Here is a 22507-nt window from a genome sequence, read left to right on the forward strand (position 1 = left end):
GGCTCCGTTCCTTGCAGCTGATTTCTCAACAACCATGTCTTGAAATTTTAACAGCTAATGTAAAGTCTTTAAGCAGGTTTCATCTCCATTTTAATGTGCGTCAGATGACTATAATTCAGTTTCCATCCTCCAGCATGCTGACAACATGTTATGCACCAGTATATTAACCCCAGTGCTTTTTTGTGCTTCTTGGTCTTTGCAGATGAAGTCAGATACCTTAAGGCACTCCTCTTGGAGCCAATGAGAGAAGGTGATCCTACCTGTGTCATCACGACAAAAAACTGGCATCAGAGATGTCGCTGTGCGACGGTCTGGTGAAACGGTCTGGTGAGACAATCCCCGTTAGGCTGTCAGAAAGACAAAAAGCAACATAATGTGTTATGCCTTGGGGATCTTGAGGCGCGTGTTAATGAACCACAGGAGATTAATCAGCTTATCTGAATGAAATGTGCTTCCTTTGCAACTTGCTTAGTTTCTCCATTTTCCTCAGGGAAGTGTAAGCCTTTCTGATTGTGTGCATGTATGTTTGTGCTTGTGAGTTTTTTCAGCAATTTGATAGCACAATGTAGCTTGTGTTTTGACTCAGAGATGGCCACCAATAGTACACTAAAAACACATATAACACAAGTTCCTTCCCTAAAATAAAATAGTTTACCTTCAAATCAGTTCTCTAACAGTAAATCGCATCATGGTGTCCCTCCCCTTCTCATTCAGCATTCACAAATCACAATGGTCACTAATTCAAGTGGTCACTAATGTAAGAATGATTAGACCCCTATTCGTCACATAACCTAGCAAATCAAATCTGGCACAATTTCCACTAAATCTTAATTTGCTCATGTCAAAGTATCCCGCTGAAGGTATGATTCTCTCTTGCAATGCGACAGGTTCTGCGTTCATTTCCTTTACAAACCACATTTATCACAAACTGGTTTAGCAATTGTGACAAGTAAGTATATTTAAATAAACAATTGGGTGTGAGATCAGTACCATCAACCATTATAGCATTGTATGGATGTGTATGTAGTGTCAAGGTGTTGCAAGGTGCAAAAGGAAAACAATGCGGACAAATAAACAGTATACCCAAGAAGTAGTTTGCCTCTCTTCAATGTGGATGATTTAGGTTGGGTGTGCAAGACAAAGAAGTACCTTAAACAGCAGCTGAGTTTTGCCCGTCCTTTTATTGTCACAGCTGCATGAACATGAAACACACCAATATCCTTACTAATATTCGTACCAATGACACAAATTAGATCAGAATGTGCCATTCATTGTAATTTTAAGATCCTCTAAAACATGTTTTTGTGTTATCCGTGCAGGTTAAAACAGGGGTGCAGGGGTTTGTGTGTGCTCAAGTGAAGTTATAAAATATAGTTGAACATAACCTCTAATTATGCTAAAAAAGTAATTTATGTCACATAAGAAGAAGACATGACGCTCACCATTTATTCAGTCAGCAATTTCTAATTGCAGCCACGAGCCACTAGATGGCCTCATACACAACCAAATACTAAAGGACAGAACATTTTGATACAGAATTTTGTATTACCTTCCAAAAAAATATTAACATTTTAACAGACAAACCTGGGCAGCACTTCAGTAGCATATACAGTAAAATACAAAAAAAAGGAATTAGAAAAAATATATTCACTGTACATATTTGCTCTCAGCACTATACACGTATGAGCACTATACAGAAAGTACAGAGACAGGATGCAGATGCAGTATGGAATTTACTCTGATCTGAAGATCTGAAAACATGAAATACTATTATCATCTCTGCCTTTGATCAGACGAGGTCACACTTCATCAGCGTATTTGCATTTTTAATGTTACAGCATTAGCTCAAAATCACATGTCTGAATGTGTTGTAGTTTATGGTACCTCAAATATGCCATTTTGTCATGCTTATCTTTTCTTATTTAGGCGTAAAAATCCATTCAAATTATAGTCACTTCTCCTGTGAAGGCCCAGAATATACAGTATATATTATTATTATTATTATTATTATTATTATTATTATTATTATTATTATTATTATTATTATTATTATATTGATCATGCTAGTACATTTTTTGAACGTTTCAAACTCAAATTGTGGCCATCTTACACATTTCACACTTAAAAACGTTGAATACTTGCAAGAAGGAGAGAACCGGTTCATATAATTTAAAGCAAATACACCTCTAGTTATGTAACAGTAAATTGTAAGAGTAGGCTATAATCATAATGATAAATAATAATTGCATACTCTGCCGCAGCTTATGTTCCTGTCTAACTGAATGTCAGAAACTAAATATCGGAACAAATGTGTGGCGCTGTGGTGGGCAGGCTTCCTGCCAGATTTATGATACAAATGAATAAGTATGTCACATTTGTCTCAGCCATTGTGAGAATGGAGAGCTGGGGTTATGTGATAAAGCCTTTTCTGTCATGATAATTCCTTCCAAGATGAACATTTTAACAATATGATAATAATAATGATGCTGCTCATAATAATATTCAGTAATCTAGATCATTCCAGCAATCCAAATGCCTGATTTCATCAACTTTTTTGCTCCAGCTGCCTGATTGCTGCAGACTGCGGTCGTTAACCCCACTGGCTGGAATCTATCAGAGAGATGAGACAGACAAATGGGAAATTACAATTCCTCTAATGAACGAAACCCGCTATTTGTGAACATAATTGCATAAAGTAAGAAGAAAAAAAGAAGATTATAATATTCAGCTCAGCCAACCCGTGTGCTTCTCTGCAGTGCAGCACAACCCATCTCCTCGACCCGAGCTGTAGACCGGGGACACACACACTCGACTGCTTGGTGCAAGGTGTGTGAGACGTGTTGAACGCGAGGTAGGAGGCAGGTAGACGGAGGGCATAGAAGGCTTTATGCTGCGGGAGTTTTCTGTCTCCCAGCTCAGCCAGTAGCCTTTCAAACCTTCCTGATGGGCCTGCCACGCTACCTGAATCTCCTGACGCTCCACCAGGGTCAACTGAAGGTCGGCCAGGGCCGGCAGAGATGCTACCAGGATAAAAAACAAAGAGGAAAGCAAGGGTACGATTTAAACAGATTATTCACAAATGGGCTCTAATGTTTAACTTTCAATAAAGAGAAATAAACAGAACCCATGCAATGCTTTTAACCAAAGAAAACTAAAGGATCTGGAACTGAAAGACACAAACTCACATTTCTGCGCACATCAAATCATGATATACAAACCTCAAACTGAAAACGTACCCTCTTGAGTGCATGCCCTTACAGTCATAGCTCTTTCTTTTCCATTCCCATACAGAGCGCTGACTGTGACCAGGTACTGAGTCCCTGGCTCCAGGCCGGTCAGCACGGTAGAGTTCTGCTGGCTGTGTAATGTCACGGTGTGGACATCTCCTCTTGGAATAGCTCCATACTCCACAGTATATCTCTGGACTCGAGTCAGCTGCAGGGGACCCCAGCTCACACGGATCTGATGAGGGCCAGAGTCTGACACGGAGACCACTGCCGGGCTTATGACATCTGAGGAGAGAGGAGACAGAGGTGAGACGGTGACTTGCTGCAGCACATTAAGGTTCATCACAATAGATTCAGGTCTAAGCCTATGTGAGCCTGACACAGATGGCTGATAGGCAAGTCAGATGTAGCGTGTGCTGATACAATTTAGCAAATAACACAATAATACAAACTTTAAATGTTAGATAGGTAACAGAAAAAAACAGCCAATAACAAGTATGCTTTTTAAATACATTACAGGATTATAAAAACACATGTATTTAAAGGGGGGAATTCCCTTCCTCTCACCAGGAAGTGTGGTGAAGTTAACAGAGAGTGTGCTAAATAAATTCTGGTTGGACTCTGGGCGGAGGGCAGCTGTGTAGGTGGTATCAGGCTGCAGGTCGGTCAGCTCGACCAGGCTAGAGTCCCCTGGCAGAACACGTCTTGTTTCATTGTCCGTTTTCCCCGTGGAGTTGTACAAGAGCTCATAGTAACCGCTGTCTGCGCTCAGAACAGGACGCCACTGCAGCACAGCACTGTGGGAAGTCAAGTGAACCACACGCAGCCGTTCTGCACGAATAATTTCTGTAGATAAGACCAGAGGAAAGAGAGCGGGGAGCAGAATTAGAGAGGCAACTGAAATGTCTAGTATCTTCCATGGAAGTAGTGCTTCTACTGTGCTAAACCTCATATGTCAAACACACATACACACACATACACATACTGATAATGGCCTCCCTCAGTTCCTCCGTGATGATTTCTATGTTATCTATGTCCACAGAATAGAGGTGAGATTGTCGTGGAGGTGTCACTGCACGTTGTAACACCTGGTAGTTGCCATGTACTGTGGAAACAGCTAAAACAGAAACTCCCTGCGCCTTCAGCTCAGACATCGGCTTGTCCACGTCTCCAGGCTGCACACCATCAGTCAGCCACAGCAGTATCTTTGGCACGTTCTCGTCCGTCTCTGTCAAAAGCCGCTGGGCCACCCTGAGCGCCGCCTCTGTGTTGGTGTCCCCCTGCAGCTGGCTGACACTCTGCAGAGCTTTCTGCAGACTTTCCTGATTGTTGTGGACATCCAGGTCAAACTCCAGGTTAGGGTTTGTGCCCACCTGCAGCAGCCCGACTCTTACGTGCCCACGGCCCAATGAGAATGGGCGAAGCAGCTCGGCGGTGAAGACCAACAGGCGAAAGAACTCGTAGTTTAATACACTTCCGGAAGAGTCCAGCAGGAGGAGAATATCCCCTTCACAGCAGTTTAACACTGTGCACAAGAGAAGGAAAAACAGGAGGGTCATTTCAATATGTGGTCATTCTTGTTTTGATTGATAGGTTTATTAGTTACCATATTTTAAACAGTGTTCATTCTATAAATTATGTTTTAGGCCACTTGGGGGCAGTCAAAACAAGCTGTCGACACAACATTGGTATATTATCACCTTTATGTTGATATGGCGTACTTGTTGGCAAACAGTTACACATTATCTACACATCCAGGAGACAGAATAACAAAATAATGAATTTGGAGGCATGTTTTTGGCCAGCTAGCGAATATAAATATTCACTTTTCTTTTAGCTCTTTGGCTGCAAAATGCTTCCTTATATTCACCAGCTAGTCGCTAACTGTATATGTGACCAATAATGAACCTAATGTTTATCACATCACTTACAACATCAACAAGCGTCACATTTACGAGAGAAACATGGTCCCTTCCTCGTTCCTATACCTCATAAAAACACTTAATAATTTGTATATAAATACATTTTCTTAAATAGATTTTTGTTTGTACTTTGCTTAATTTCTTAAGATTAACTCCACAAATTGTAATACACGTGCTCTTCCTAGTGCTACAAACACAACTTTTTTTTTAGATGAGCTTTTCCTCTGCTCTGTCTTTTTGTACCTTGCCAGGTAGTAAATTATGTATTGCTTTGTAAATAATTTGTCCAGTATTAAATTCTACCAGATGCATGGTAAAATAGCATATGACTTAAAAAACTGCATGTTAGTGTGTTTGCAATATCCTCCATCCTCTATAGCGCTTTTTTGTAATATGCATAAAAGTGCAAAGTGCTTTTGAACGTGTTGCAACAAACCTTTTTCGGGGCTTTTACTACAGCTGCCTAACGGGACTGAAAGCAGTGTTGATAAAAAACAAAACAATCATTCAGGTGATGATTCTCTGAGCGTTTGTTACCAAAAGCAACCACTTTTTGCATACACTTTTGTTTCTGTGAAAAGCATATTTGATCCATTAATATATTGGTAATAGCAGCTTTAAAGTCAACCTTAAATTCTCCCCTTTTCAGACATTTAGACAAGACAGAGACGTACAAGTTTAACTTGCAATTTTCAGGTATCTTAGGCTCATCTCATTAATGTCACAGGTGCCATTGATGCCCTTGGGGAAGCATTACTATAAAGAATGAAAGGCAATAACAGGTAGAAATGTCTTCCTGAAAAATCCTGTGAACAATCATCTTAAACGTTATCAAAATATATCAGACAAACATCACATTGAGAAAGCTTTCAATACAGCTATAGCAGAGGATTTCTGATAGTGCAGAATAAAGAAAATTGGGTCACTTTAGTGGATTTATCATAAAACCAGCATAAGATTCCCATTAAATCAGTGACAACCGCTCCCCACCACAAAAAAAAGCAGTGCAGAGAGAAAAGGAGGAAAACGATATCCCCACATATTCAGATCTCTTCACTTGAATGAACACATACTGTTTCCCCATCTTCACCTTTCATCATATCTCAGAAGCCATTGTGCTCCATTGCGACATCCGTGTCTTCGTGGACTAATTTTCAATGGAAAAAAATCTATTCTAGCTGCAAGCGCAATCCTGCACAATCAGATGTGCAATACATTTGGTGACTCACTCAACTGTTCCACCTGGAAAAGGGTTTTCTAATAATCCTGCACACTGCATGTGACTTTTGGCCCATTTTGTGGCTGTAGTTCATGAGACACTGGTCTTATACCATCACCTACTATAAGAAACTAATACGCTGACATTCAGTCTTAGAAGAAGGATTGAGGATCATTTTAAAATAGGTGTGCTATATTAGAGTGAATTCAACACGAATAGAGTCATTAATTGTTCCCTACATAATGTACACATCTGCTTTATTGGTTCTACCAAACGTTCACACTTGTCCATTTGCAGCTCTTCCGCAGAACACACCCATTATTTTATTGTAGCAGTGGTCCATAATCATTAAACTTTTATAGAGAGGCAGAAAATAAAGCAGCAGGAAAATAAATAGTCAGGGAGGAAATGAGGGAGAACAGCGCAATCAGGCAAAGAGGTGTCAGCCAACATCTTACAATGAGTGCAAGAGAAGAGATGTACGCTGGAAACAGGTGATATATATATATATATATATATATATATATATATATATATATATATATATATATATATATATATATACACATTGTGGCAAAGTGGAGAAGCTGAAAGGAGAAAATGGCACAGAGAAAAAAAAAACTAAACAGAAAGAAGGTTGGATAGAGTTGTTGATGGAGATGTAAATTGCTCCATCTTTGCATTCCTCAAAGGATAATTCATGTATTTGTGTGTGTGAGAGAGATTTGAGCAGATCATCTGTCATATTATTGGTTTTAAGCTGTGCCAAGGCCATATGCCTCACTGCAGAGCTGCACAGATGAACGAAAAATATGTAAATGCCTTCTGTGAAGTTTACTGAGTGCAATATCGACATGCGTTGACATCAAACAGACAGATGGTAGACGATCAAGTCTGTGCTGGATCAAAATCAATGCAGGCTAATTCTAAACACGTGGTGATCTAAAAATATTTACACTTAAACTGCAAGTTGCTGTGCTTCCTTATAAACAGTTTTCCTGCAAAACTGTGGAATTAAAAATGAATAAAATATATACAATACCTTTTTAGTGGGAAAATAAAACTATTTTTAATTAGCTGTGAGCACCTGTAAGTACCTCACTTCATCAAGAACAAAGCTCTTATTATAGGTATACATTATGGACTGCTCACCAAGAAGAATAAAACATGAATAATGAACGGTTGTAATGAACAATGGTGTCTAAACTAAGTCTAGACTTAGTTCAGCGATGCGATCGGTACCAGTTTTTATCTCTGATCACTGCCCGTGTTCTACCTTGAGACCTCTCACATCTGCTGACAGGATTATTTGTCTTCTTGCTGACAGTTAGATGAGGAGATTGATACCACTCTCATGCCTGTACGCTATATATTCCTTACGTTTATAGCATACAGACTGGAAACAGGGGGAAACAGCAAGCCTGCTCTGTCCAACATAATAAAATTCGTCTCTAAAAGCTCACTAATTAACATGTTATATCTTCTTCATTATATCTTCTTCGTCATATCTTCTGAGTTTACTCATCATGGAGTACTAAATGCTTGTAAAGCGTCTGAGAAAAATAACGCTGATGATGTCACAGTGATGTCATCTGGGTTATCAAAGCTCAGGCTTACAAAGTTACAAAAGAAAGCTACAAACTGGGGTCATGGAGTTTTAAAGATTTCGGTGTTAACCAGGTAGGCGGGTCTCTGTTGCTTTGGGAAATGTACGATTCTGAGTTTAAGTACTTTTTTGCAGCAGAGGTTGAGATATCCTGACCTTTAGTTCCTATAAGTACTTAAACTCTGAACTAAAGGTCAGGATATCTCAACCTCTGCTGCAAAAAGTGTGACCCCTTTTTAAAACAATAGGTTGTGATTCCCTCGGCTTTATGGAAGTGCAATAATAAATTGCTGGAATAGCCCTTTAAGATGAACTCATGCAGTCACACACAGCTGACGTTTTAGGGCAGAATTTTTACTTGCATATTTTTCAATAAACTGTCCAATTTGGCTGTAATATCTCCAGTGGTGTCATATATTGGACAATATTACATTTTCCATAGCTTGTTTCAGTTAATACACACATCAGTTGTTCCATAGGAAGTCACAAAAACAACTTCAGTCCAGTTCAGCCAACTGGCATCTTTTCCAGTTTGAACCTATAAAAAAAATATCTGACATCACCTGCAGTGGTAATACGTAAAAGTCCTAGTTTCAAAATATAAGTAAAAGCACAGAACTATTGAAAAATGCTTTCTAAGTGAGAGTATCTATAATCATCAATGCCTAAGTACTGCTGCATTGATTCAATAGTACAGTGCATTTCATTGTAAGCTTGTTGAAGCAAATGCAATTATTGTATACTGTTAAGAAGTTGTATGTACAATATTCTGATATGTAAATGTGGTGGAGTGAAAAGTGAAATACAATCAGCATAAAGTAGCATTACGTTGAAATACTCAAGTAGGTCCAAGTATTTAAAAAAACTATTTGCACTTGAGTAAAGGTACTGTCAAGAAGATGTAATGCAATACAGTGAAATAAAACTATGTTTCCTCTGAGTGACTTTTTAGATTGTAGCCTATAAAAATGATTCTTGATACTAATTATGATTATTACAGCCCATTATATTGAATAGATCACCAAGCTGTGACCATATAAAAAGATACACCCTTGACGTGAATTAAAAGTAATGAAACACTGCCACACACTAGTTCTCTGGATCAACACTGTCCATGTGTCAACTTGTTTAAACCAGACTGCCTGTGGAAATTATCCTGCTTGTTGCTACGTATTAAATGCCGTGTGATCCATAACTAGCATTTATTTTGGCGTGCTGCGCTTTGACTCACCAAACATTTGTTAACAACAATATCTAAACATATTTACAAAAACGTGTATGTTTTAGAGTGCATTTGCACAAATAATGACTTTTACAATCAAGGAAAAGCACTTGAAGGAGAAAGAGATCGCACCCTGTCAACTTATTTGCAGTATGTTTACTGCTCGTGTTTCTTTCGGCCATCTCTCCGTTCTCTTTATGGCAGCTTAAGTTATCAACTCACCTGTGGCAGGTGACGCAATGTGCATGTTGTTCCGCTGCAACATCGCCCAGAGAAGACAGATGCCAAGTAAAAAGCCCTTCATCCTCTCTAAGCAGCATACAAAATGAAAATAAAAATATATAAATCAGAAACTGCACAGGCAGGTGGAATAACGAACACCTGATATTCCTGTACCGGGTCGCATCGCTCGGATCCCTGTCAAAGTGGGTCTAGTCTCTAGTCTGTATTATGATGCAGCTGTCGCCTCTTCCGCAATATTTCACCGCTGCACGGGTCATCCAAACTTTTCTCTAAACACCTGCGTCATAACTCCTGTAATGTTCGCGCGCTGCAGTCAGATTGCTTCCCTGTCAGTCCGCTAAAGTCTTTCACTTTGTAGTCCATTTTGCTCCTCCTCCTCCAGCTGCTGAGCCAGAGCATAACATCACTGTCCCTCTTTGCTGGGGTTTGGTCGATGATGCGAGATCCTATGTTTTCTTGATGACTGCTGTTTCCTCCTGAGCTGTCATTTCCTCAGTCCAGAGGTCAGCACACGTGTTCATAGTGTAAGCAGACAGGCACCTGCCCAAATAGACACACATGCAATAGACTGGGTGAAAATGCTTTTACATCTCGGCTGTGGCTGCAAGAAAACATGTTCTCATCTGTTTTCCTGCTACATTATCTTGTGCTGGTGGAATGACAGTGAAACTGATCTGGTCTTCCTTTTCTCTCAGGAAACCCTGAAAACGCCCCTAAGGTAACTACAAAACTCTACCCCACTTTTGGAAACAGTAACAGGGAACCCATTTGGATCAAGGAACGACAAGGAACCCTATAAAAAGCCTCCAGGAGAGCAACAGAGGAGGATCCCTCTCCCTGGATGGACAGAAGCAATAGATGTCATGTGTACAGAATGAACAACGTAACAGAGTTACAGCACATTCAATGGATGACAGAAATTATTCATATAATGAGTAGTAGGTATGGGCCACGATCCAGATAACCACAATCCATGTCAGCAGATGCACACCCCTGCCTCTCCGAGTTTGTGTGTGTGTGTGCCAACAGATTAAGATAAAAGGCTTCGTCAATAAAGGACACTCACTGAATTTGCCCCTTTTGAGAGGAGAGGAGAGTTATGTGCCAAGACAGATGCTTGTTACTTGTAGATAATTTGCTTGTATGTGACAGCGTTCTTCATTCTTTTCTCGTGTTGACGCTGTCTCAGACAGTGTGCAGAGTGCAGTCTGGGAGGTAGGCGGGATGGCGAGAGACAGATTGTAGAAAGATAATGTTTTAAAGAGGACATATTTTGATTGCCGTTTGATACGAACCCTTTTTGCTTACATACCAGGCTGGTATATCTAGACAGTAGACAGATACTGAAGTTCAGTCGGTTCACAAAGACGAACAGTCGGTCTGAAGGTTCATGGATGCTGAAGCCTAGGTGTTCCTCTAACTTTGGGTGAAGACGAATTAATGACGATGGTTGGAAGACATTTTATGCTTTGATTTTCAAAGCACTGCACTAATGGTTCAACATTGTGAGGAAACACTTCTTTCCAGAGAGTTAGATGTGTAGATAGATAGATACCACTCTCATGTCTATCGGCTAAATGTGAAGCCACTGTCAGCAGATGGTTAGTTTAGCTTGTGCCTGCTCATAAACTCCTATAAAATCAAAAACACAGCTTGTAATTTTGAGGTTTTCACAATTTTTACAACTCAGATATTTTTAGAAGGTCTAACACTTCATGGTGAGAAGATTCAGTGAAGAGGTCACACTCTTAACGTGTGTCATCTTCTCCATCGGTAGCAGCTTGCCATTACTTTCATTGTGGTGGGTGTGGTTTTTACCTTCTTTGATTTAGATTTTGATGGTTATTCGAATGACATGCTGAGTCATTAACTCCCACTTGAGAACCCCAACGTGTGTGTGTGTGTGTGTGTGTGTGTGTGTGTGTGAGTGTGTGTTCATGCTCCCAACTCAATTAGAAGATTCCCTAAGCGGTGGGCTGTTATACATTCTTTCTGTGCTTGAAGCGTGAACATGTACATGATTAACGAACTACCGGTGCTTCAATCTTCACAGTGTAAGAAAATCCCGGCCTGGTTGTGCACAGAGTAGGGAGATGTGCTATTCAAAATCAATTTTATTAACACCATGTTTATGAGCTCTGCCTCTGCTGAGGAGTCCAGCTGATTAACTTCCAGATTAATGTGCTGTCAGTATGCCACACAAATTAACACTGATTGTTATCACAACAGCGCAGAAATACAATAATATTGACCAACACAAACAAGAATTAAATGGTAACCTATTTCCCTTTCAGACAGAATTATTTTTATTTTGAGCATGTGTTTTAAAAAGTGGAGTGATCTCTTGAGCTTAGTGTTTCTAAATTTGATTGTTGGTGAAGAAGCCCTGAAGGACTGCGTTGAACCAAAAAGTCTCCAATGTAAAAGCAGAGAAAACTCAATATGCAGAGCACTTACAGGTATTGATTAGAGGCACTGACTCAGAGGACAGATTAATAAGGATGGAACTTTACTTTCTTTCGTCTTTGTACTCATCCTGTCTGGTGCATGTCCGGGCCTGCGACATCACCAGCCCTTCATGGCAGATGGGAAACCGGAATTTCCCATGAAGAAGAGTTTGGCAAAGGCAGCTTTCTCTTCATGTTCTCAGGGAAAAAAAAATATTTACGTATATGAGCATACAATGTATGTGTTTGTGAGTTTGGCCACATGTGAATGTGTACAGGTTTGTGTGTGAGTGTCTTTCTGACAAAGAACCAAAAGGGTTGACAATGTATTTGCTAAATAGTATGTAATCATGAGACATTTATTGATTTCCTAAAATAAGAATGACCGGCATCCATTTCATATTGCATCTCTAATGATTGTTGATAGATTTTAAAGTTTCTAAAAGTTCTGACATATCTGACCTGGCAATTACTAATACGGCAGTGCCTGAAAAGCAAACACATAGACAGCTAATATCAGCTGAAGACCGTCGTTCAATCTAATTAAACATAATTCAGATTCTATCTCTGCCAGTTTTACATTTGAACTCTCAGATTCTTTCAGCACTGCAGTGTAGTGCATTTCTTATTTCATATTTCTGCAATTTATTTTAACATTCAGCATTCACACAGATTTTCTGCACTAAATGCATTTTTTAGTACAACTTCACCTATTTCTTCCTTACTTTTTTTGGACTAACTACTTTTGTATACTTTCAACAACAGAAACTAATCTTTATAGTTTATACTTCAAAAAAGATGAAGCTTCAACTCTTTCAACTGTAATATTGTATACTTTTTAAAAGAGTAATAAGTAGAAAGTTACTTATCACACTTCCATAGGAACTTTCTGTCAAACAACTTATCGTGTTAAAAGCTTATTCCATCTAATTCAGCTTCCAACTCTACCAGTTGTATGTATCAACTTCTAGGTGTTTCAGCAGTTTGCATTTGCACATAAAGATTTCTATATTTTTAGCAATGCTTGCAATTAATTTCCACTGTCAGCATTCACACACATTTTTGGCAGGGAATGCATTTTCTAGTTTAATGTGTGTCAGTCACATTTCTATTCCGAATAAAGTATTACAATGGTTATTTATGAGAGAAGATGTAGGACTTTGGGGAGGGAGGCTGTGACAGAGTCTATGACACCAAGGTTAAGACTGTAGCGAGGCCAGCACTAAGTAGTTCATCTCTGACGCAAGACCTGGAAAATGAGCCTGGAAAAAAGCAGCAAAGCCAACGCTGGGCAGAGAAATGTATTTGAACACAATCAATTTTTGTGGGTACCTTTGGGTACTACACAACCTTTGCCATGACATGTGTTAAAAGCCGCAACGGGAATATGGTGGTCATGCATTTGTGTTTCAATGTCATTTATAAATTAATTTATTTTCTGGTTTAATCTTGAGGCTCAGATGAGGTTTGAAAATATGTTTAGGGCCAATTTACTGAACACCAACTTTTTGTCACCTGCTCTGTTTCTTCATTTGTGTGTTGGAGTTGCAGAAAGTGTGCATTGTGGTTTGGGTCCAGAGGAGTCACGCAACGCTGTAATGAAATACTGAAACACACATTCTTCCCGAATGGGAAAAGTGCAGCAACATGAGCCGAGTTTCCAGTGAAAGTAATGTCCAAAATGAAATTATACTTGTTTTCAAGTGCAACAGTGAAATTATATTTTACAAAGAGAAATTCAATTTAAACCTTGTATCTACTTCAAGCCTGGACAGTTTATGGAACATATAATGTATGCAATTTGTAGCAGGGGTAGACAAGTAAACATTGACCCATTTCCAAGCTAAACAGGTTTTAGATCCTTTAATGCATTGATTCCAATGATTTCTAAACAGGATGAAATTATATTCACAGTGACTTGAAACGTTCATTAATGGTTAAATATCACTGTGAACATCGTGCCAAAGCTCAACTTTATCATCATGCAGTGAAAATTATTTTTGAACTACAAAAATAAGCTGATGTTGATTCACTATGATGATGAATTGCCTAAATCAAGACTTTGCAAATGTATTTGCAACGATGTCATTGTCAACTAATGTCTTCTTTGGAGGTGGGAAATCTCATTTAAACAGCATAGCATGATTTTGACAGTGATTAGCTGTAATGTTAACGCTATATAAATTAAATGTATTATTATTATTGTTATTAATGTTGACTTCATAAGGTTGGGAATCAGGCAAATCATGAAAATATGAATCATTAAACAATGACAAATAAAACTAGACACTGTGTTTTTCTTTCAGGCATCACAAGGCTTTTAGTGTTCAAACTCTTGAGCTTCTCTGCTGCTTGAAACACAAGAGAGATTAATGTGTCACTTTGTGATGGATTGACTCTTTGCCAGATTTTAGTCTCAATGCTACTTCATTATAACCTTCAGCAGAATGGCCATAGAGGGGAAAACAATCAACTACCCGCAGGTGTAGATTTCTGGCAGACTGCAGAGAAGAACTCCATAAAAACAGCAGTAACGTCAATAGCATGGGTCACACACTATATTTCACCTTCAGTGCACAATCAAACACCTGCTCCTAGATTTCAGTAACGTTTGGTAGAAAGGTAAACAGCTGAACAAAAAGTAATTCCTTTTTTGGTCCAAATCCAAGAAACTTTTTAAAGGATTTATTAATTTATTGTAGCAACGGTTAAAGGGGTGGAGTTTGGTCTGTTGGTTTGCCGGTCCGCTATAGTTTTTTCAGTATTTTAGTTTCAAGGTTAATTTATTGGGATGTCGCAAAACAAAATGCAAGTCCCTTTATGCTACAGGGGGGGAAAGAAAAAAGAAAAAAAGAAGTATGATGAAGTACGAAGGATGAGTTGGGGCATCTGAGGAAAGAAGCTGCTCAGTAGTCTGGTGGTATGGCGGCAAATACTTCTGTACCACTCGTCAGACGGCAGCAGGGTGAACAGGCTGTCGGTGCCCTTTAAGTATCCTTTTGGCTCTATGGAGGCAAATGTATACTGCTCCTCTGTATGCGTTGATAAGGGCATTTCGCTGTCTTAATTTGTTCATGGTCTCCAGAAGATGAAATCTGTGACTTTCATTGATCCTCTGACTTTTACCCTAGTGCCATCATGAGGTTGACATTTGGTTGACATCTTTGTTTGTTTTAAAGAAGCAGGCCCAATATTTAGTGTTAAGTTGTAGACATGAAAAAAACGACGTATAATTGAGATTGCAAGGCGTGTTTGCCACCTGTCACATTTGTCATCAATTTACAAGTGAATTTTGGACCATTTTGATTGTACCTTTTGTTTAATCTTAATATTTAAAAGACCTTCAAATATCTGTGGAATCAAATGTTCTCTAAAATGTTGACATTTTAAGAATCATGGAACCAGAAAAACTAAGGAATTAAATGGTAAAATAGGACAATACTTAAAGTAAAAATACCAAAAGAAATTATAGGGACGTGTTATAGTCATTAAAGAACTAATGAAAATTAGGTCATTAAGTCCAAAAATGACTTTCCAATTATACTTAAAGCTACCGTAATCAATGTTTATATAAATATATTAACAATGGCTCAAATGTGACGCTCAATACGAAAATAATTACCTTCCATTTTAAGTTTGTTGTTGGTATTTGACGCTGCAGCATTTTCCCTTTTGCTATTATTGGGCTGACATGGGTCTGCATTTGCTAATCAATACAGCATTGTCATGTTGCTTGAAGATGGCAGCAGCAGCAGCAGCAGCAGCAGCAGCAGCATGTTGTCAGTATTACTAACAGCCGCTCTGTGCTCTTGTGTTGGCAGGTCAGTGTGGATGAGTCATACATGTCATTCGTAGTCTCTCTCTCAGTTCTCATCCAGGATTTCTGAATCACACAGCTGTTTATAGGCGTTGTATTTTAGTCTCAAACATCTACTCAGTTTGCTGTTTGTAGTGAGCCTTTGGGCTTCATGCATTCTGTTATTTATTGTCTTTATTCCAGTAGTTTTGTTGAAGGGTTCAGCAGTGTTAAGCTGTGTTAAACATTTTATGTTTGCCATATTCTGCAGTACTACAGTCGAAAAAGGGATGAAATGGACTGGATTGTTTCCACTGGTGTCATTACATGTTTGTTTTGATTGACTTATTTTGCTCGAGGGTCCACACAAAATAAATGCCTTCGTTCTTCACCAGCAAATCTAGGAAAACAGAATTACAAAGGTTATTTTCATCAAAAAAGAAAAGGTTATTAAAATCATTTGCAGTTACTTGTAGAGGTCTGTACATGCATTCATGATTTTAGACAGTTTTCATTAAGGAATAGTTTTGGGGAATTATGTGAAATATGCTTATTCCAATAATAATAAAATGTAGAAATATGTAACAAAGTAGTAACTTGTGTCAATACAATAGTACTTTCTTTCTTTCTTTCTTCATTTCCTTAAGACGCTAGCACTGGTTTCATTGGAGAATCATTCCTGCCATGATGTCACCAGAGAGCCCCATAGCAGACACTTGAGGGTGGTCAGTGTCACATGAATCAAGGTGTAAATTGGTACAAGACCACCTGGGAAGGATGTGATGAAAGCATCGCTGGGAGCTGGTGTCCCAGCTTTTCCTCCTCGGATTTCTGATCCAGTCCAACATCCATCAAGCCATCTGTCTCTTTGTGAATAAACTGTGTTCAATGTGTCTTCACATGGGAACTGGTCAGCATCAAGCTGAGCAGTTGGCCCTCCTTTGTTGGCTCATGTTGGGTATATGATGATTAGCTCGTGTGATCTTCATGGTCTTCTGCTTGTTTATTGTATTTAATGCAGCCAGATATTTATCAGTCAACTCTTTTGCATTCCAGTATTTGTTGCTTTTCAATAAATTGTTTCTATCTGCCCAGAGGTGACATTGTTTTCATCACATAATCCTCTAAAATATTAACACCATGTGGACTCCTTTATCTTGAGTTCACATCCATCTTGAATCCAAAGCTTATTAGTAATGTGACAGCCGCTCTGCTTGGTGGCCTGACTGTTTTCTCTCTCCTGGGCTGCAGTCCTTTGTTGGCCGATCTTCTCTCGCCACGTGTCTTCATGCGGTAGTGTTTGGTCCTTTCCGCTTGTCTTTACAGCACAACACCAAGCAGCACATTTTACTACTAACTTAACATATTTCTCCCATCTATTTGTTTGCCTTGTTCCCAACAATAGTCCCACTATGTTTTGTTTAAATATTCAAGTTATTTAAAGGTGTGCATTGTTGGCTTGCTGTTGGTAAACACAGCTAAACGAGAAAGAAAGAACGCGTGAGAGCGCGCACAACGGTGGTTGAGCGAGTTAAAGAGTGTATGAAGACAGGAAGCGGTAATAGTGAGAACTAAGCAGTGAGAAATTAAGCATTATGTTGTGATTGTTTCACAGCGGTTACATTCTAAAGCATAAATAAACACACCCACAGCTCCACACTGTCATGCGGGAAGGTGCCAGATTTTGAAAGAATGCAGCTGAAGCACACGTTTTATTCTGCTGTGGCTTGTCTGCTCTGTGTGTGTGTGACATGGGAAAAATATAGGAAACATAAAAAAAACACACAGCAATGTGATTACAAGTTTTCCGTCATATACACAGAGGTGTGACAAAGCGGCCCAAAGGATCTTTGCTGTCTATATAGATACTCCGCCACACACTTCTAGTGGTCATACTGATGATTGAGATGATCTATTGTTGTATCAGTCTATACATGAGAGACATCTTTCATACCATATCCAACTTCTTAAAGTGGAATCTAGATCCCCATGGTAGCTCTATTTGGCATTACGAAAAGAGATGATCTTTATCTTACATTGCAAAGTTGCCTTTGCCTCATTCTTTGTCTTGCTCGAAAGGATGTTGTCCTGCCCACATTTATTCAATGGCTCTTAGACATATGTCCTCCCTTAACTTGGTTATGATACACTTCTCAGTCAGTGGCTCTTAAAATAAATGATATGAGATCGAGGGAGTCTTTCATCACACCCAAACAAAATAAAATTGTTGCTGAAAATTTCAATTAATAGAGTTTGGAAAAAGAGAAGAGACAATTGCAGTTGTGTTTTATACAGGCATTTTTGCACACACCTTTTGCTCTACTTCTGTCTCTCTGCCATGAAGTGTGAGAGCAATCCTTTGTCTACCTGTCTTATACATGTGCACACACACTCATTCACACACACACACACACACACACACACACACACACACACACACACACACACACACACACACACACACACACACACACACACACACACACACACACACAGACCGTTGATGCTCTGCTGACTGAAGCAATACACAGACATTTAGAGGACTGCAGGATGAGGAAAGATACTCAGCAGTATTTATTTCTGCCTGTGGCAGAAACATAAAGAAGACTGAAGAAGGTTTTTTTTTATTATAATATCTGCCTCCAGATCTTAAATCTGTAGAGAAGAGGGTCACCTACCAGTTTCATAGATGCTTGAAGGAGGAAACTTATACTGATCTCAGCACACTTGCAGATAATGTAATAAAGTAATTTCTAAAAAGTTCATTTCATTGTAAAACATCTCCAGTGGTGTTAATTAAACTCTTAATGAGGAGGTAGCTGAAAACATGTCTCAGTAAGGGACTATTAATGCCACACAATGTTGTCTTCCTTAGTGAATATTACTATAATATTATATATTAGCCTTCCCTATTTCATTCCTCTACATGTTTTGTATAGACTGCTACAGGAATGAATCCTAAATGAGTCAGCAGTTTTGCACATACGGTTATTTTTTGTGGAAGTCAATGGATTTGTTGAATTGGGTTTTTGGTTTGATGACTGAAATAAGGTCTGTGGTTAACACAAGCTATAAGAATAGACATTTTTAGTATTTGTGACATTATGTTTAATGAAGACGTTTGCGTCATTAAGGTAATGTGAACCAGTCCCATCATGTGGCAGATGTGTCTGTTTCCTCCAGATGTGTCCAGCTAAAGAGTGTGCTGAACAGTTTAAGGGAGGATAACAGCCTCCTGCTGTGTTTGGTTAGTGCACTAGGTTTCAGATCTTTCCTCTTGTCTGACCTTTCCCTCCTGTCAACTTCATTCCTAATTTCCAGCTTCTCCCCACTGTCTCTGGTGTCCATCAGCTGCTTTCCCTTCATCAGTATTTCTCTTTTATCTGCCCCTGGGGGCAAACCGAGGAGTCTGGCTCTGCTGTCAGTGCCGCATATTAAGAGGGAAATGAAAGCGAGGGAGACGATTTATTTGTGGAGATTATTTATTTATGGAGATACAGGATACATTTCTAAGGTGTATGTATCTGCATGTGGCAAGGATGGCAGGTCTACTGCTGGAAGAAAATATGTCAAAACACCATTACTGCTTAGAACAATTGCACAGCGGCAGAAGGACCCTCTGCACTCGGGTCGAGTGAAAACTACACAAACATATGAAATTTGGTTATAATGTGGTTTATACCTTACAATCCTTATTTATAAGACTTTCTTTCTCCAACAAAATCTCAAAATCCTCTTAAAATAGATGTATTCTTCTCTTACTTTCTTTCTTTTTAATGGTTGGCTATAAATATAATTTCACATTAACAACAACATCATGTAAGCTGACGCAACTATATTTGAAACTTTTTTTAACTAGATGTGGTGGTATGATAACGACCCAGTTTACAACCTTCAACTCGTTGCTTCTTAACTTCACAGATTCATTGTTATTCTGCTCCACCGTTACCATGTCCGAGATGAGTACTTGACTACTTGAGTACTTGAGTACATACAGCACTCATGACTCTGCAGCACAGCTCGTACTTAACCCTGAACATGTCGCACTGTCAGTCCTCTGCAGGACTCAGAGCGGTGCTGCTTTTCAGTGTTCGTCTGATCTGATGTTACACCAGCTGACTCGAGCTGACCAATTAATGCACCCTTTATAAAGGGTTTTTAAATCATAACTTATAGCTGTACTAATGATGTAGTAATTTATTTATTGGTTATAATTCATTAGTAAGAACATCATTTGGGTTGCCAGGTTGTGGAACATCTCTTATTTGACACATGCTCATAAATGTTCAGAGGTCATTAATAGAAAAAAATATTCAAGCTTGCAGTTATAAAACTGATTAAGATGTTAACTTTCCTCTCATCTTTTTTTGTTATCTCCTTCTCACAATGTTTATGTGTTTTGTTGTTGATTTATGGGTGAGCGTGTGTGCACTGATGGCACAAAGGCCATATTTGCCGAGCTCATCCTTTTTATAGACACACACACACACACACACGCTCACACACACACACACACACACACACACACACACACACACACACACACACACACACACACACACACACACACTTCTCAGTCAGTGGCTGTTTAAATAAATGATATAAAACCGAGGGAGTCTTTCATCACACACAAACAAAATAACATTGTTGCTGAAAATTTCAATGAATAGATTTTTGAAAAAAAAGAGAAGGAACAGTTGCAGTTGTGTTTTATATGTAGGAATCTTTGCACACACCTTTTGCTTTACTTCTGTCTCTCTGGTATGCAGTGTGAGAGGAATCGTCTACCTGTCTTATACTGTACGTGTGAACACACGCACACACACGCACACAGGCACACACACAGGTCACATGGACTGGGCTGCTGATAGAGACACTGCAGAGGCAAGTACTGACAAGGGCGATAAAAGATGTTCAGTCAATCGGACTCTGAAGACACACTGAGGAGGGTGAAGATGGCTTCTCATGCTTTGAATTTTAACAGAGCCTTCTTCTGTCTGTGTGTCTGTGGGTGTTGACATCAAATAGGTTTTTGGATCAGGGCGTGTTTCTGCACGTTAATGTGCTTGTGGTTTTAAATGGATGATCGCAGAGATTCGCGGCCTCACCAAAGACTTAATTACCCGCTGACTTTTAATAATCTTGCCCTACCCTCCACCCCCTCACATACTTTTACAGTTTTTAAGGTTTCAGTTTGACTTACTATATCTCTCTAAACAGTAATATCCAGCTGTAATAATCCAGTTGAGAGAAGGTCAGAGTTGATAACAAATGGTGGTCATCTATCTGATTCAATAAAATGTCAGGGGATCACAAAGGTCAGTAGGATTCACGCTCTGGAGACCATGAATGCAGATTGACATTACCCCAAAACCACATTCCTTGTGTGGCTAAAAAGTCAAAATAGTAATTAAGGTGTCATTCTAATATCTGCCTAAAAAGCCACATTAATTGTGAATCATGTGCATGCACTAAAAAAAAAGTTCTCTTTAAGTGAAATATGAAAATACAATACTGACTGTCAATGAAATCAAATGTGATGTTAATTTAGGTTCATGCATTTGAGAGTGTTATTGTGTTGCCATTTGTTAGAATGTATGTATTATGGAAATGTGTTATGTGTTATTTGCTATGCTGTGTATATAAATGCATACAGACTTATTTTTGGTTGCTTGTTGGTTTTTGTTTGAAAAACTCTTGACTTCATTCATGAGTCTGGTGCTGGAAGCAGTGGCAGGTGTAGTGTAGCTGCTGGCTACAAGATGAATATTTAAACAGCCGTATGTGGTAATTCTATCATCCCGAGGGAAGGTAAACACTTTCATTTTATGTTTGTCCCAGACCTCCGACAACAGCTGACTACACAACAACACCATCCAAAGAATGTAATATCCACAACCTCCAGCAATCTGCAGTTCTTCTCCACTACAAAAATACCTCCTTCTTCCTGGTGTGGATGAGAGGAATTTTCATTGTCTTTCATTGTAAGTTATGATAGAAAGATGAACAGTAATAATTTGTCTATATTGTGATTGTATTTTTTCATTTCAATTTCAATGTATTGCATGTCAGCAGTTAAATGTACTTATATTACTGTAATCCATTATTAGCCCTCCTCTGCAGCGGCTTTAGAGGCTTTGACCACAAAGCAATAGGAACATGAACGAGATCCCACAGGTACCTAATCTCACATCAGCCGCTCTGTTCTTCTCTCAGTGCTGGAATGTATGCAGGCATGTCTCAATGTAAAACTACACAAAGACACCAGGGCCTCTGAGCCTCCAGAGCCTCATCCACTATCAATCACGCCATCTCGTGCACATGTGAATGGAAAGCCTTCATTTACCCAGTTAGCACAAAGTGGTTGAACCAGAGCTGAAACACTGATGCAGTGGCACCAGCATGTCTCTCATAATTTCTGAACACAATGAAAAATAATCTGAATAAATCTGTGCCCCACTGATATAAACTTCAGCTGCATTACTGAATAACAAAAGCTTCAGTTTGTGTTTGTATTTTACTGATTCAAGGTTCAACTCGCTCCACTTACACTCAGATGTTAATACATGCAATAATATTATAATACGAATACTATAATACAATTGCAATACAGGGATCTCCAATCTAATTTCAAAGATTACTGAATTATACCCAGGTGGCTCCAGAAGGCTCAACAAACAAGTCAAGATTTCCTCAGGGTGCACAAAATCACAATGCAAAGGTTGTCCAACCGGTTGTGATTCATGCAGTTTATGAAACAGAAACAATTTTATATGTTCATACGCCTGTTTGTTTTCTACCCTAATGGACCGCTCACACCAGACG

The 22507-nt window shown here is 39.1% G+C and overlaps 1 protein-coding gene across 1 annotated transcript; it reads right to left on the reverse strand.

The window, feature by feature from the left end:
• Nucleotides 1–1171: 1171 nt before the first annotated feature.
• On the reverse strand, nucleotides 1172–9461 carry LOC306737015 (von Willebrand factor A domain-containing protein 1-like; the record flags this gene model as incomplete). The annotated part of the gene is made up of 6 exons (XM_079218720.1): nucleotides 1172–2610; nucleotides 2739–3020; nucleotides 3237–3512; nucleotides 3795–4073; nucleotides 4213–4752; nucleotides 9419–9461. The coding sequence occupies 6 exons, from the start codon at nucleotides 9459–9461 to the stop codon at nucleotides 2591–2593; spliced, it is 1440 nt and encodes a 479-aa protein (XP_079074846.1). The 3' UTR covers nucleotides 1172–2590.
• Nucleotides 9462–22507: the final 13046 nt, after the last annotated feature.

This window comes from Taurulus bubalis (assembly GCF_910589615.1).
Source record: "Taurulus bubalis genome assembly, chromosome: 5".
Lineage (NCBI taxonomy): Eukaryota > Metazoa > Chordata > Actinopteri > Perciformes > Cottidae > Taurulus > Taurulus bubalis.